Below are 17028 nucleotides of genomic sequence, written 5' to 3' on the forward strand. Positions count from 1 at the left end.
ATGGCGCCCCTGCTTTTCATTAGGGGTATTTTGCATCGCCTGCCCAGTCTTTTACTTTCGTAGGGAGTGATTTCTGTGTGTAGATTCGGGACCATTCCTTCTAGGATTTTCCAAGTGTAGATTATGATATATCTCTCTCTCCTGCGTTCCAACGAGTACAAGTCAAGTGCTTCCAAGCGTTCCCAGTAGTTGAGGTGTTTGATAGAACTTATATGTGCACTAAATGTTCTCTGTACACTCTCTAGATCTGCAGTTTCACCTGCTTTGAAAGATGTTAATGTACGGCAATATTCCAGCATAGAGAGAACAAGCGATTTGAATAAGATCATCAATGGCTTGGCATCTCTTGACCTGAACGTTCTCATTATCCATCCTATAATTTTCTTTGCAGTTTTAATCGTGGCACTGTTGTGATCCTTGAAAGTGAGATCCTTAGACATTACTACTCCCAGGTCCCTCACATTATTTTTCCGATCTATTGTATGATCAGAGTTTGTAGTACACTCTGTTCTAGTTATTATCTCCTCCAGTTTTCCATAACGGAGTAGTTGGAATTTGTTTTCATTGAACATCATATTGTTTTCCGTTGCCCACTGGAAAACTTGGTATATATATTCTTGGAGGTTAACCTTATCCTCAATAGATGACAGTCTCGTGCAAATCCTAGTATCATCTGCAAAGGATGACACGGTGTTGTGGATTACGTCTTTGTATATGTCTGATATGAGGATGAAGAACAGGATGGGGGCGAGTACTGTGCCTTGTGGAACAGAGCTCTTCACTATGGCAGCCTCTGATTTAACTCTGTTGACCACTACTCTTTGTGTTCGATTGGTTAGAAAGTTGTAGATCCATCTCCCCACTTTCCCAGTTATTCCTTTAGCACGTATTTTGTGCGCTATTTCGCCATGATCACATTTGTCAAACGCTTTTGCAAAGTCTGTGTATAATACATCTGCATTCGGTTTTTCTTCCAGTGCATCCAAAGCTATATCATAGTGATCCAGTAGTTCCGAGAGGCAGGAGCGACCTGCTCTGAACCCATGTTGCCCTGGATTGTGCAGATTTTGGGAATCCAGGTAATTTGCAATCCTGCTTCTTAGCACTCTTTCAAAGATTTTTATGATGTGGGACGTTAGAGCTATTGGTCTATAGTTCTTAGCTAATACTTTGCTGCCACTTTTATGGAGTGGGGCTATATCCGTTGTTTTAAGTGACTGTGGAATTTCACTCATATACTTAGGGCACGGGAAAGCGGTTTTTTGCAGTTCTTAATGAACACGGAGTTCCACGAGCCTGGGCCCGGGGCTGAGTGTATGGGCATGTTGTCAATGGCTTTCTCAAAGTCGATACGAGTTAGGGTATGTCGGAAATATGCTAAACATTCTTACTCAACCCAGGATAGAACCCTGGTCTCTCATTTGTGAGCTGAAGGTGTTATCACTTGAGACACGAGGTACCTAAACTCTGCATGTTCTCTGTGTCTCTTTATGTTCTTTGTGTGAGCTCTGTGTTTCTTTCGGTTCTCCGTATTATCCATATGGTTTTACAGCTGCCCATATGTCCCCCATGTTCTGCTTGTCTTCCCTCTGTCTTCTGTGTTCTCTCTATATTCTCTGTGTCTTCTGTGTTTTCTATGTGCTCTGTGTCTTTTCTGTTCTCTATGTGTTCTACGTGTCTTCTGTGTTCTCTATGTGTTCTCTGTGTCTTCTGTGTTCTCTATGTGTTCTCTATGTCTTCTGTGTTCTCTGTGTCTTCTGCGTTCTCTATGTGCTCTCTGCGTCTTCTGTGTTCTCTATGTCTTCTGTCTTCTGCTTGTATTCCCTTTGTCTTCTGTGTTCTCTCTATATTCTCCTTGTCTTCTTTGTTCTCTATGTATTATCTGTGTCTTCTCTGTTTTTTATGTGTTCTGTGTGTCTTCTATGTTCTCTATGTGTTCTCTGTTTCTTCTGTGTTCTCTATGTGTTCTCTGTGTCTTCTGTGCTCTCTGTGTCTTCTGTGTTCTCTATGTATTCTCTGTGTCTTCTGTGTTCTCTGTGTGTTCTCTGTGTCTTCTGTGTTCTATATGTGTTCTCTGCGTCTTCTGTGTTCTCTATGTGTTCTCTGTGTCTTCTGTGTTCTCTGTGTGTTCTCTGTGTCTTCTGTGTTCTCTATGTGTTCTCTGTGTTTTCTGTGTTCTCTGAGTGTTCTCTGTGTCTTCTGTGTTCTCTGTGTGTTCTGTGTCTTCTGTGTTCTCTATGTGTTCTCTGCGTCTTCTGTGTTCTCTATGTGTTCTCTGTGTCTTCTGTGTTCTCTGTGTGTTCTCTGTGTCTTCTGTGTTCTCTATGTGTTCTCTGTGTCTTCTGTGTTCTCTGAGTGTTCTCTGTGTCTTCTGTGTTCTCTGTGTTTTCTGTGTCTTCTGTGTTCTCTATGTGTTCTCTGTGTCTTCTGTGTTCTCTGAGTGTTCTCTGTGTCATCTGTGTTCTCTGTGTGTTCTCTGTGTCTTCTGTATTCTCTGTTTTCTCTGTGTATTCTGTGTTCTCTATGTGTTCTCTGTGTCTTCTGTGCTCTCTATGTGTTCTCTGCGTCTTCTGTGTTCTCTGTGTGTTCTCTGTGTCTTCTGTGTTCACTGTGTCTTCTGTACTCTCTGTGTGTTCTGTGTTCTCTGTGTGTTCTTTATGTCATCTGTGTTCTCTGTGTGTTCTCTGTGTCTTCTGTGTTCTCTGTGTGTTCTCTGTGTCTTATGTGTTCTCTGTGTGTTCTCTGCGTCTTCTGTGTTCTCTGTGTGTTCTCTGTGTATTCTGTGTTCTCTATGTGTTCTCTGTGTCTTATGTGTTCTCTATGTGTTCTCTGTGTCTTCTGTGTTCTCTGTGTGTTCTCTGTGTCTTCTGTGTTCTCTGTGTCTGCTGTGTTCTCTGTGTTTTCTCTGCGTTTTCTGTGTTCTCTGTGTGTTCTGTATTCTCTGTGTGTTCTGTGTTCTCTGTGTGTTTTGTGTTCTCTGTGTGTTCTGTGTTCTCTGTGTGTTCTCTGCGTCTTCTGAGTTCTCTATGTGTTCTCTGTGTCTTCTGTGTTCTCTGTGTCTGCTGTGTTCTCTGTGTTTTCTCTGCGTTTTCTGTGTTCTCTGTGTGTTCTGTATTCTCTGTGTGTTCTGTGTTCTCTGTGTGTTTTGTGTTCTCTGTGTGTTCTGTGTTCTCTGTGTGTTCTCTGTGTCTTCTGTGTTCTCTATGTGTTCTCTGTGTCTTTTGTGCTCTCTGTGTGTTCTCTGTATCTTCTGTGTTCTCTGTATCTTCTGTGTTCTCTGTGTCTTCTGTGTTCTCTGTGTCTGCTGTGTTCACTTTGTGTTCTCTGCGTCTTCTGTGTTCTCTGTGTGTTTTCTGCGTCTTCTGTGTTATCTGTGTATTCTCTGTATGTTCTGTGTTCTCTGTGTGTTCTCTGTCTGTTCTGTGTTCTCTGTGTGTTCTCTGGGTCTTCTGTGTTCTCTGTGTGTTCTGTGTTCTCTGTGTGTTCTCTGTGTGTTCTCTGCGTCTTAGGTGTTCTCTATGTGTTCTGTGTTCTCTGTGTGCTCTGTGTTCTCTATGTGTTCTCTGCGTCTTCTGTGTTCTCTGTGTGTTCTCTGTGTCTTCTGTGTTCACTGTGTCTTCTGTGTTCTCTGTGTGTTCTCTGTGTTTTCTGTGTTCTCTGTGTGTTCTCTGCGTCTTCTGTGTTCCCTGTGTGTTCTCTGTGTGTTCTGTGTTCTCTGTGTGTTCTCTGCTTCTTCTGTGTTCTCTGTGTGTTCTGTGTTCTGTGTGTGTTCTCTGCGTCTTCTGTGTTCTCTGTGTGCTCTGTGTTCTCTGTGTGTTCTCTGCGTCTTCTGTGTTCTCTGTGTGTTCTCTGTGTGTTCTGTGTTCTCTGTGTGTTCTCTGCGTCTTCTGTGTTCTCTGTGTGCTCTGTGTTCTCTGTGTGTTCTCTGCGTCTTCTGTGTTCTCTGTGTGCTCTGTGTTCTCTGTGTGTTCTCTGTGTCTTCTGTGTTCACTGCGTCTTCTGTGTTCTCTGTGTGCTCTGTGTTCTCTGTGTGTTCTCTGCGTCTTCTGTGTTCTCTGTGTGTTCTCTGTGTGTTCTGTGTTCTCTGTGTGTTCTCTGCGTCTTCTGTGTTCTCTGTGTGCTCTGTGTTCTCTGTGTGTTCTCTGTGTCTTCTGTGTTCTCTGTGTCTTCTGTGTTCACTGTGTCTTCTGTGTTCTCTGCCTCTTCTGTGTTCTCTGTGTGCTCTGTGTTCTCTGTGTGTTCTCTGTGTGCTCTGTGTTCTCTGTGTGTTCTCTGTGTGTTCTCTGTGTCTTCTGTGTTCTCCGTGTCTTCTGTGTTCTCTGCGTCTTCTGTGTTCTCTGCGTCTTCTGTGTTCTCTGCGTCTTCTGTGTTCTCCGTGTCTTCTGTGTTCTCTGCGTCTTCTGTGTTCTCTGCGTCTTCTGTGTTCTCTGCGTCTTCTGTGTTCTCTGCGTCTTCTGTGTTCTCTGTGTCTTCTGTGTTCTCTGTGTCTTCTGTGTTCACTGTGTCTTCTGTGTTCTCTGCATCTTCTGTGTTCTCTGTATGCTCTGTGATCTCTGTGTGTTCTCTGTGTGCTATGTGTTCTCTGTGCGTTCTCTGTGCCTTCTGTGTTCTCTGTGTCTTCTGTGTTCTCTGCGTCTTCTGTGTTCTCTGCGTCTTCTGTGTTCTCTGCGTCTTCTGTGTTCTCTGCGTCTTCTGTGTTCTCTGTGTGTTCTCTGTGTGCTCTGTGTTCTCTGTGTGTTCTCTGCGTCTTCTGTGTTCTCTGCGTCTTCTGTGTTCTCTGCGTCTTCTGTGTTCTCTGCGTCTTCTGTGTTCTCTGCGTCTTCTGTGTTCTCTGTGTCTTCTGTGTTCTCTGCGTCTTCTGTGTTCTCTGCGTCTTCTGTGTTCTCTGCGTCTTCTGTGTTCTCTGCGTCTTCTGTGTTCTCTGCGTCTTCTGTGTTCTCTGCGTCTTCTGTGTTCTCTGCGTCTTCTGTGTTCTCTGCGTCTTCTGTGTTCTCTGCGTCTTCTGTGTTCTCTGCGTCTTCTGTGTTCTCTGCGTCTTCTGTGTTCTCTGCGTCTTCTGTGTTCTCTGCGTCTTCTGTGTTCTCTGCGTCTTCTGTGTTCTCTGCGTCTTCTGTGTTCTCTGTGTGTTCTCTGTGTGCTCTGTGTTCTCTGTGTGTTCTCTGCGTCTTCTGTGTTCTCTGCGTCTTCTGTGTTCTCTGCGTCTTCTGTGTTCTCTGTGTGTTCTCTGTGTGCTCTGTGTTCTCTGTGTGTTCTCTGCGTCTTCTGTGTTCTCTGCGTCTTCTGTGTTCTCTGCGTCTTCTGTGTTCTCTGCGTCTTCTGTGTTCTCTGCGTCTTCTGTGTTCTCCGTGTCTTCTGTGTTCTCTGCGTCTTCTGTGTTCTCTGCATCTTCTGTGTTCTCTGAGTCTTCTGTGTTCTCTGCGTCTTCTGTGTTCTCTGCGTCTTCTGTGTTCTCTGCGTCTTCTGTGTTCTCTGCGTCTTCTGTGTTCTCTGCGTCTTCTGTGTTCTCTGCGTCTTCTGTGTTCTCTGCGTCTTCTGTGTTCTCTGCGTCTTCTGTGTTCTCTGCGTCTTCTGTGTTCTCTGCGTCTTCTGTGTTCTCTGTGTGTTCTGTGTTCTCTGTGTGTTCTGTGTTCTCTGTGTGTTCTGTGTTCTCTGTGTGTTCTGTGTTCTCTGCGTCTTCTGTGTTCTCTGTGTGTTCTGTGTTCTCTGTGTGTTCTGTGTTCTCTGTGTGTTCTGTGTTCTCTGTGTGTTCTGTGTTCTCTGTGTGTTCTGTGTTCTCTGCGTCTTCTGTGTTCTCTGTGTGTTCTGTGTTCTCTGTGTGTTCTGTGTTCTCTGTGTGTTCTGTGTTCTCTGTGTGTTCTGTGTTCTCTGTGTGTTCTGTGTTCTCCACTTGGGTTCTTGGGTAGAACAGGACTTATCACATCAACATAATGCATCTTTTAAGTATTATTATTATTTTTAATTATTTTTAATTATTATTATTATTATTATTATTATTATTATTATTATTATTATTATTATTATTATTATTATTATTATTATTATTATTATTTATTTATTGTTTTCTTGGGAAGCGCTAAACCCCTTAGAGCAGTGGTTCCCAAACTGGGGGTAAATTACCCCCTGGGGGTAATTTAACCATTTTTGGGGGGTAATGGAGGGGTGCCAGAAAAAAAGTTATGAATTCTGAAAATCAAGAAAACAATGCGGTACCCGGTATGAGGATTATTGTTAACTTTGTCTTAGTATATAAAGTTGTAAAGTAAACCTATTATAAGTAAGTAATAAAGTTAAACCAAGTAACAATAAACATCAAAAACTAATATACAGTATTAGAAAAGAAGAAATATATAGCTAAGTGTGTGGAAACCCAAAAGTATTTTGACAAGTATGCTTCAGGACAAAAGTCACTCAGTAGCCCAGATCGACCTGTCCAGTACGCGTCACTCACTTCCTGAGGCTGCCTCTATTTCACACTGTCAGTTTATCTGTGAGCATCAGCCGAGGTAGACATAAGCTGGTATGAAGCCAAGAATTCCTAAACTAGCTTCAAGTATGCAACTCCATCCATCCCACTGATGTTCTTGACATCTTTGGTAAGAGTCATTAGAGATGCACAATGCTCAAATACAATAAATAAAAGAAAATATCTCAAGTGTTTTAATTTAGCCATATATATCAATAATAACAACATTTTGTGAAAGGGGTAACATGCTTTATGTGGCATGTTAAATTGGGTAACAAGCTGAAAAAGTTTGGGAACCACTGCCTTAGAGGAATGGGGAGTTAATCAGACTTCACTCGAGACAGGGGAAGGTCTCGCCTCTTCTTGGGATCAACACCTTATGTGTGCCTCTCAATACTATGTGCACCTCTCAACACTTTATATGTAACTCTCAATACTATGTGCACCTCTCAACACTTTATATGTAATTCTCAATACTATGTGCACCTCTCAACACTATATATGTAACTCTCAATACTATGTGCACCTCGCAACACTTTATATGTAACTCTCAATACTATGTGCACCTCGCAACACTTTATATGTAATTCTCAATACTATGTGCACCTCTCAACACTTTATATGTAACTCTCAATACTATGTGCACCTCTCAACACTTTATATGTAATTCTCAATACTATGTGCACCTCTCAACACTATATATGTAACTCTCAATACTATGTGCACCTCTCAACACTATATATGTAACTCTCAATACTATGTGCACCTCTCAACACTTTATATGTAACTCTCAATACTATGTGCATTTATCAACACATTATGTGTATCTCATGTGCATTCGCAACACACCATACGTATAAATGAACACCCTAAGTGTATCTCCACACCCTCACCAACACGCCATGTATATGTATCCTGACGATATCGTAATAACACGATTGTGAACAAACCATGGAATGGGCGGAATTTGAACCCATGGCGAGTGAGTCGTAAAACTCGAGGCCAGTGCTTAAACCACTGGGCTAGCTGGCCGTTCAGCACTCGAACCTTTATGAACACTGAACTTTTGTTGTCCTTGTTTACACTTTTAGTCTTCCATATAGTTGTGTCCTCTCAACGTCAGCATCTCATTTCAGTAATTTCATTTCGATTTCTTAACACAGGATGTGAGGGTAAGGTGGCCCAGGTGGAAGACGTACCGAACCCCTGCGGCCCCACGGGTATGACACCCTACGACTACAAACAGGTAATCTTTTACTGTAGTTTTATATCATTCTCCTGACTGGTGCGAGGCACGCCTGCCTTTACATCCACAATATTGTCTGCTGGAGAAACACATCTCACAGTTGTAAACAGATACAATCTAACTTCTTTTCACCCGTCTGGGGATTTAGAGTTAAAAAAAGAAGACATGTACAACGCACCTATCTTTACCAAATGAAGACATCGTGTATAAATATATTTACAGTGCATTATGAAGAGTTGAAACGTAATGTATAATTAAAATTGTTTGATGCACGTCTAATCCACCTGTTATAAACAAATCTTAAGCTCCTCTCTTATAAGTGCGGGTTATTTGTGTATAACTGCTGTAAGATTTTTCGTTCGGATTTTTAACCCCGGAGGGTTAGCCACCCAGGATAACCCAAGAAAGTCAGTGCGTCATCGAGGACTGTCTAACTTATTTCCATTGGGGTCCTTAATCTTGTCCCCCAGGATGCGACCCACACCAGTCGACTAACACCCAGGTACCTATTTGCTGCTAGGTGAACAGGACAACAGGTGTAAGGAAACGTGTCGAATGTTTCCACCCGCCGGGAATCGAACCCGGGCCCTCCGTGTGTGAAGCGAGAGCTTTAGCCACCAGGCCACCGGGCCACCTGTAAGTTAATCATTCTTCTAATCATATAAATGAAATATCATAAACAATATCTTAAGACCAATACAAGCATCAGATTGAGTAACTCATTACCACATGAGTGCGCAGAAACCATCTAGTTAAACATATACTCTGTGTGTAGACACTACGATGGCCGTCTCAGATAACGTTTATTCAGTACTTGCGAAGTTGAGTCCAGACGCTGGAGAGTACTAGTTCCACTTACCACTTAGCACACACAAGCAAAGCTCAGATGTATCAAATCTATCATACAGTGTTATAAAATTGCGATTAATAAATACGAAAATATTGGTTGTTACAATAATGTATCTGGAAATTATGTCAGGTGTCAGGCAGTGATAGGCAACTCTTGTTACAATGAAAGTCATAGCACTAAACGCTTTTAATTAAACATTATGCCGTAAGGGTATTCCGGGGGTCAACGCCCCCGCGGTTTGGTCCATGACCAGGCTTTACGGTGGATCAGAGCATGTTCAACCAGGCTGTTACTGCTGGTCGTACGTAAAGCGACATACGAACCACAGCCCGGTTGGTCAGGTACTGACTTTAGGTGACTGTCCAGTGCCTTCTTGAAGACCAATAGACAGGGGTCTATTGGTAATCCTCCTTATGTATGCTTGGAGGCAGTTGAACAGTCTTGGCCCCCTGACACTTATTGTGATGTCTCTGAGCGTACTCACGGCGCCTCTGCTGTCCAATACAGACAACAAGTAATGCACAAATGAGTGTTACATTGGTCATGTGATAATTGCAACTAACATCTACACTTGTATAATGGGTATTACTTGCCTAAATATAATCTTATTTATTAATGTCACATTGTTTAATTCACTTTTTATATTTTTTTTATTAATAATATTAACAGATATTTTTTACCATTTCTGATAATCTATAATACAAAGATCACAATAGTCAGAGTTGACTGTGTTATCCTAGATGATTTACGCATATACTAGCATTATGCAAGAATCGGTAAAGTGACACAAGTTGCAAAATAACCACAGGAGGAATTGAATTATAGCTCTTGGGCCCTTCGTGTTGTAATGAACATATCATGAGGAGCTTGCAATACTGTAAGCCTGCATCATTGCAAGAGCTCTTGGTGATGTGTCGATTGCAACACGAAAGGCCTAGAGCTATCAGTCAACTCCCTCTGTGGTTATTTTCCATGCTTTTGCATATTTAGTATGAAAGACAGAAGTTTAAGCTTGTGTAATGTAGATAATAAACTTATTTTCCGGATTATCGTCGGGTGAAACTTGCATAATGCTATATGTAAATGTAATGTCCTCAAGACCTGGAAGAGACTGTAAAAATTTATACGTCTTCGTAAAACCATTTCCAAAATTTTGTAAATAAAAGGGAAAACAAGAATCCTGAGGTGTGACACTTGCCACTGAGGTGCACCTCTCTTCCACAGTTACTGTGTATGTCTTATGTTTTCTACGAAGCTCAGCGCTCAGGAAAGCTTCCCGATGAGCAGCGGCTCACCTGGCGCAAAGACTCGGCTCTTGGGGACGGCTCTGACGTGGGCCTGGATCTGACGGGAGGATATTTTGATGGTAAGAGAGACAAACAGACAGATAAACAAACAGACAGACAGACAGACGGAGACACAGAGACAGAAAGCAATCGTAAATTAGACACTTAACGTTCACCAGTCAAAGCAGCAATAAGTGGAAAAATAATCATTTTTAAAACACTGATAAATCTAAATCAATAGTGATGCTTACTTCACATGCCAGCGATGATCTCGTGTGTTCTCATGTGTTCTTGTAATTCTCATGGGTTCACACATATGTTACAGCCGGAGACTTCGTGAAGTTCCTCTTACCTCAAGCCTTCACCACAACTCTGCTGTCTTGGAGCCTCATAGACTTTACTGATGGTCACGAAGCCGCAGGTGAGTAGTGTAGGTGAGCACTGAAGGTGCAGACTAATACTATAGCTGTAGCAGTTGAGTAACGTAGGTGCAGGCTAGCACTGTAGGTGCAGGATAACACGTAGGTGCAGGCTAGTACTGTAGCTGCAATTGACCACCGTAGATGCAGGCTAGTGCTGTAGGTGTAAGTTAGCAGTGTACGTGCAGGCAAGCACTGTAGGTGCAGGCTAGCACTGTAGGTGCAGGCTAGCACTGTAGGTGCAGGCTAACACTGTAGGTGCAGGCTAGCACTGGAGGTGTAGACTAGCACTGTAGGTGCAAGCTAGCACTGTAGGTCCAGGCTAGTACTGTAGTGCAGATTAGCAGTGCAGGTGCAGGCTAGGCTTTATTATCCACTAGGCAAAATAGGTACAGTGTCTAGGACCTATTGTGCAGGCTTGCAGTGTAAGTGCAGGCTAGTATTGTAGGTGTGGTCTAGTATTGTAGGTGCAAGCCAGCACTGTAGGTGCAGACCAGCACTCAACGTGCAGACTAGCACTATAGGTGAAAGCTAGAGCTGTAGGTGCAAGCTAGCACTGTAGGTGCAGGCTAGTACTGTAGCACGGTAGATGCAGGCTAGCACTGTAGGTGCAGGCTAGCACTGTAGGTGCAGGCTAGCAGTGTAGGTGCAGGCTAGCACTGTAGGTGCAGGCTAACACTCTAGGGGCAGGCTAACACTGTAGGTGCAGGCTAGCACTGGAGGTGCAGGCTATTACTGTAGGTGCAGGCAAACACTGTTGGTGCAGGCTAGTACTGTAGTTACAGGCTACCTTTGTAGGTGCAGGCTAGCACTGTAGGTGCAGGCTAGAAGTGTAGGTGCAGGCTAGTACTGTAGGTGCAGAAAAGCAGTGTAGGTGTAGGCTAGGCGTTATTATCCCCTAGGCAACATAGGTACAGTGCCTAGGACCTATTGTGCAGGCTAGAAGTGTAGGTGCAGGCCAATACTGTAGGTGCAGTCTAATATTGTAGGTGCAGACTAACACTGAAGGTGAAGACTTACACTACAGGTGCAAGCTACCTCTGTAGGTGCAGGCAAGTACTGCAGATGCAGGCTAGCACTGTAGATCCAGGCTAGCACTGTAGGTGCAGGCTAGCACTGTTCGTGCAACCTAGCACTGTAGGTGCAGGCTAGTACTGTAGGTGCAGACTAGCACTGTAGGCGCAGGCTAGCAGTGTAGGTACAGACTAGCACTGAAGGTGCAGGCTAGCAGTGTAGGTGCAGACTAGCACTGATGATGCAGGATAGCACTGTAGGTGCAGGCTTGCACTGTAGGTTCAGTCTAGTACTGTAGGTGTAGGCTAGCACTGTAGGTGCAGGCTAGTACTGTAGGTGCAGACTAGCACTGTAGGCGCAGGCTAGCAGTGTAGGTACAGACTAGCACTGAAGGTGCAGGCTAGCAGTGTAGGTGCAGGCTAGCACTGTAGGTGCAGGCTAACACTCTAGGGGCAGGCTAACACTGTAGGTGCAGGCTAGCACTGGAGGTGCAGGCTATTACTGTAGGTGCAGGCTAGTACTGTAGTTACAGGCTACCTTTGTAGGTGCAGGCTAGCACTGTAGGTGCAGAAAAGCAGTGTAGGTGTAGGCTAGGCGTTATTATCCCCTAGGCAACATAGGTACAGTGCCTAGGACCTATTGTGCAGGCTAGAAGTGTAGGTGCAGGCCAATACTGTAGGTGCAGTCTAGTATTGTAGGTGCAAGCTAGCACTGTAGGTGCAGACTAACACTGAAGATGAAGACTTACACTACAGGTGCAAGCTACCTCTGTAGGTGCAGGCTAGTACTGCAGATGCAGGCTAGAACTGTAGATCCATGCTAGCACTGTAGGTGCAGGCTAGCACTGTTCGTGCAACCTAGCACTGTATGTGCAGGCTAGTACTGTAGGTGCAGACTAGCACTGTAGGCGCAGGCTAGCAGTGTAGGTACAGACTAGCACTGAAGGTGCTGGCTAGCAGTGTAGGTGCAGACTAGCACTGATGATGCAGGATAGCACTGTAGGTGCAGGCTTGCACTGTAGGTTCAGTCTAGTACTGTAGGTGTAGGCTAGCACTGTAGGTGCAGGCTAGTACTGTAGATGCAGACTAGCACTGTAGGCGCAGGCTAGCAGTGTAGGTACAGACTAGCACTGAAGGTGCAGGCTAGCAGTGTAGGTGCAGACTAGCACTGATGATGCAGGATACCACTATAGGTGCAGGCTTGCACTGTAGGCTCAGTCTAGTACTGTAGGTGTAGGCTAGCACTGTAGGTGCAGGCAAGTACTGCAGGTATAAGCTAGCATTGTATTTGCAGGCTAGTACTGTAGGTGCAAGCTAGCACTGAAGGTGCAGGCTAGCAGTGTAGGTGCAGGCTTGGCGTTATTATCCACTAGGAAAAGAGTGCCTAGGATCTATTGTTCAGCTTAACATTGTAGGTACAGACTTCTACCATAGGTGCAGTCTAGTACTGTAGGCGCAGACTAGCACTGTAGGGGCAGGTTAGCACTTTAGGTGCAGATTAGCACTGTAGGTGCAGGCTTGTACTGTAGGTGCAGGCTAGCCCTGAAGGTGCAGGTTAGCACTCAAGGTGCAGGTTAGCACTGTAGGTGCAGGTTAGCACTGAAGGTACAGGCTTGCACTGTAGGCGCAGGCTAGCACTGTAGGTGCAGGCTAGCACTGTAGGTGCAGGCTAATACTGAAGGTGTAAACTAGCACTCTAGGTGCAGACTAGCACTGAACGTACAGGCTGTAACTGAAGGTGCAGACTAGCATCGTAGGTGCAGGCACTCTAGGTGCAGGCTAGTGATGTAGGTACAGGCTAGCACTGTAAGTGCAGGCTAGTACTTTAAGTGCAGGCTAGTACTGTAGATGCAAGCTAGCACTGTACGTGCAAGCTAGCACTATTAGTTCATTCTAATACTGTTGGAGCAGGTTAGCACTGTAGGTGTAGGCTAGCACTGTAGTTGCAGGCTAGCACTCTAGGTGCAGCCCTGTAGATGCTGCCTAGCACTGTAGGTGCATTCTAGAAAAGTAGGTGTTGGATAGAACTGTAGATGCAGACTAGCTCTGTAGGTGCTGGCTAGCACTGTAGGTGCAGACTAGCACTGTACGTGCAGACTAGCACTGTAGGTGCAGGCTAGCACTGTAGGTGCAGACTAGCACTGAAGGTGTAGGCAAGAGCTATAGGTGCAGGCTACCGCTGTAGGTGCAGATGTCATGTGGGGTTCGAAATGTGGCTGGGGGTAAGAACACTTAAGTAGGCTGGTTAGTACGTATAATTATAACGGAAAGTATGGGAAGCACCATCAGCCACCCTGCCTCTGTGCTCTCTATCTTAAGACTGACCCACCAGTGCCTAGGGGGTGAGCGGCGTTCAAAAACATGCTATGGTCAGCAGCAACGTGAATAACAGTCAGTGATTCACACACAGTTGGTAGTGAGTCATCTACTGGTAACTGGTTACTGGTAACTGGTACTACTGAGAGCTCGGTGACGCTAACATATGTCGTCCCGACATACAGCTAATACAAACTAGAGATGGAAGGTGTACGGCTTCGGCTGATTCTATACAATGTCAAAGTACACAACAATTGAACATTGTAACATACATAAGTAGAATATTGGAACGGAAGCTTACATAACTGACTATAATGAAACTTACTGTAATGAAACTGTAATGCATTACAAGGTATGATACAGCACAACTCATCGAATGAGGCTCAACATTGGGATTACACAATAGAAGTGATAAAAAAAATTTGATCGATTGATCTGCATTCATGTGATCTATGGATTCTGAGGAAGAAATATATACAAAGAAAGAAGTATTTAACAGAAAGGCAGACTTAGTGCACTCAAATCTAGACTGTTAAATCTCTGAATTCGGAGAGAATGTGAACACAAAAAAAAAAAAAATCCTGAATATTGATAAGTTGATACTGTAATTATTCATCTATACAAGTAATTTACATTTAACCTCAACTCTGCTAGGGTGAGATTGACATATGCAGAATGGGTGTCATCTCTGGGAGGATCAAACTCTGTTGCACTGGCTAACTCATGCCATATTTGAGGCAAATCTGAATTGGTAGTTACAAATGATACTTGAGGATTTCTCGATACCTGTCATGTACGTAGGGAATAACGACGTTCGGGTTGATCATCTGACTGAGAATTAGAGGTAGAGAGTACAGGATCAGGAGGATTGTCAGAGTCTGTCACATTAGTCTGGGTTGGAACATCATTATCATCACATACTAACTTCATATGATCTAAATGCGATTCTTTATACTGACCAGTACTAATTTTTCTAACTTTATACTTATTACCAGTGATATGTTCAACTACTCGATAAGGACCAACAAACTTATGATCAAGCTTAGGCATTGCAGACATTTCGTTAAAGTTAGTCAGCATAACTCTCGAACCTACTTTGATTTTGGACAGCTTTGCTCGAGTGTTTGCGACTCTTGTAATTCTGCTGTTGATTTATGAAGTGTTTCACGGATTCTTCTAAAGACGCTTTGAGCCAAGCTGGTACGAGTTACTATGAAATCATCAGGGTTGTAATTTGGTTTCGAATTAGAATATAGCAACTCATAAGGCAAACGTTTATCTACACTGTACAATACATAATGTGGAGTGTCACCTATAGAAACATTGTAAGTATAATTTATAGCACACTGCACATCAGGTATAACTTCATCCCAAGTTTCACTGTTGGGATTGATAGTGGCTCTCAAGACATCAAATACTTTCTTATTGGTTCGTTCCGCTAACCCATTGCTGGCAGGATGATGAGGAACAAATGTGGATTTAGAGATCTTGTACAAGGTACACAAATTTTCAAGAATCTCATTACAGAATTCACCTCCATTATCAGTTACTAGGGACTTAGGGGTGGTATGCCTGCAGATAATGCGTTCTTTAAACGCTTTAGCTACTGTCTCGGCAGTCTTATCTGCAATAGGAACTAACTCACAATATCTGGTGAAATGGTCTACCATAACACACAGATGTTTGTTGCCCTGGAGGGAACACTGGAAATTAGTTAACATATCTAGTGCAACTCTTTCCCACGGTTCGCTGCTGGGCATACGAAAAAAAAAAAGGTACACATAGGAATAAATGGATAATTTAGTATACTGGGGTGAATAACACTGCATGAACTACAATAATGACAAATACTGGAGAATACAATGCTGAAAGAACACAAGATAAAAGAAAATAATGAATTACTTCACACGCAGTGAATGACTGGGGTAAGGAACAAAATACTGCACAGAAATAGGGAATACACTTGAGCACTACAAAATAATACTTACTAAACGCAGGAAGTAGCATAAAAAACACAGATAAAAATATAAAAATGAAACACGAAAGATAAGCGATAACACTGAAAAATATTGCAAAAATAATGAGTCAAAGAAACATTGAGTCAACAATGAAAACACAAGGCTTAGAGTTCACAAGAAATTCACTGTAAATGTCTCACACACGCAAATGTCTTTAAATGCAGGAAAATGTCCCTAAACAGAAAATTATCACTGAAGTCTGGAGTGGTAGACGGGAGGTGACGGGTGATGAGGTGAAGACGTGGTCCTGTGCGGGTGATGATTCCTCCTACACTCACACTGTTGTCGTGAAGAAATGCGCTTTCTAGGTGAACTCACATAACTGGCTTTATCGTTGGCGCACAGCTACAATCTCTTGACCAATTATGTGAGCCAAAACAGTACTAGGACCTGGTACAAGGGTGGAAAAACCCACACATAGATGAGGTGGAGAGTGGGTGGTGGGTGGGTGAAGGGAGCGTGACTCAACTCGCTGGCGCTCGCTGGCGCTCACTGGCGCACAGTCTCACCACTCACAAGAAAACTCCAGGTGGCTAAACTAAGCCACAATATGCCACAGGGATGGTGAAGACCACTCTTAGCATCCAACTGGGAGCACAAAGCGATATAGGAGACAATACTTCAGAGGAACTTGCATGGCTTACGTCTCTCTCTCAGCTGGGTTAGGAAGCTGGGTTGACTGACTGGCTTAACCCACGAGAATGGCTGACTGGAAGATGTGTAACGATGCACACAGCATGAAGGAGCAGGTGGATGACAGGAGACAGGCTGGATGATAGGCTGAGGCAGGCTGACTGGCGCTAACTCCCACACTCGGGCTTACTGACTGGCTTAATTGCAAAATCTGGGTCAACCCTTCTGAGATTGAAGCAGTTAGCACACGAACTAAGCCAGGAAGCTTGAAAAGTGGCTTCAACATGCTTGAAGGATGGAGTACACAGGGTGGAGGTGAGTGAGGGTAAGCGGCTAGCTGGAGGTGGCAGAGACGGCTCACCTCTGACCTGCCGGCACCCCACAAACAATCTTCTAACGTCGGAAATACCCGTAAATCCACGCCCACACAACTGTCACCAATTTGTCATGTGGGGCTCGAAACGTGGATGGGGGTAAGAACACTCACGTAGGCTGGTTAGTACGTATAATTATAACAGAAAGTATGGGAAGCACCATCAGCCGCCCTGCCTCTCTGCTCTCTATCTTAAGACTGACCCACCAGTGCCTAGGGGGTGAGCGGCGTTCAAAAACATGCTATGGTCAGCAGCAACGTGAATAACAGTCAGTGAATCACACACGGTTGGTAGTGAGTCATCTACTGGTAACTGGTTACTGGTAACTGGTACTACTGAGACAGACTAGCACTGTAGGTGCAGGGTAGTACTGTAGGTGCTGACTAGCACTGTAAGTTCAGGCTAGCACT

The 17028-nt window shown here is 44.0% G+C and overlaps 1 protein-coding gene across 1 annotated transcript in view; it reads left to right on the forward strand.

Annotated features, from left to right (window-relative positions):
- The window catches only part of LOC128686805 (endoglucanase E-4), a 124119-nt gene that overhangs the window by 1830 nt on the left and 105261 nt on the right, over nucleotides 1-17028 (forward strand). Inside the window, exons 2-4 of the mRNA XM_053773949.2 lie at nucleotides 7627-7709; nucleotides 9784-9925; nucleotides 10171-10266. Of these exons, the coding sequence (XP_053629924.1) occupies nucleotides 7627-7709; nucleotides 9784-9925; nucleotides 10171-10266 (321 nt within the window). The remainder of the gene's footprint in view (nucleotides 1-7626; nucleotides 7710-9783; nucleotides 9926-10170; nucleotides 10267-17028) is intronic.

Source organism: Cherax quadricarinatus, chromosome 2 (genome assembly GCF_038502225.1).
Source record: "Cherax quadricarinatus isolate ZL_2023a chromosome 2, ASM3850222v1, whole genome shotgun sequence".
Lineage (NCBI taxonomy): Eukaryota > Metazoa > Arthropoda > Malacostraca > Decapoda > Parastacidae > Cherax > Cherax quadricarinatus.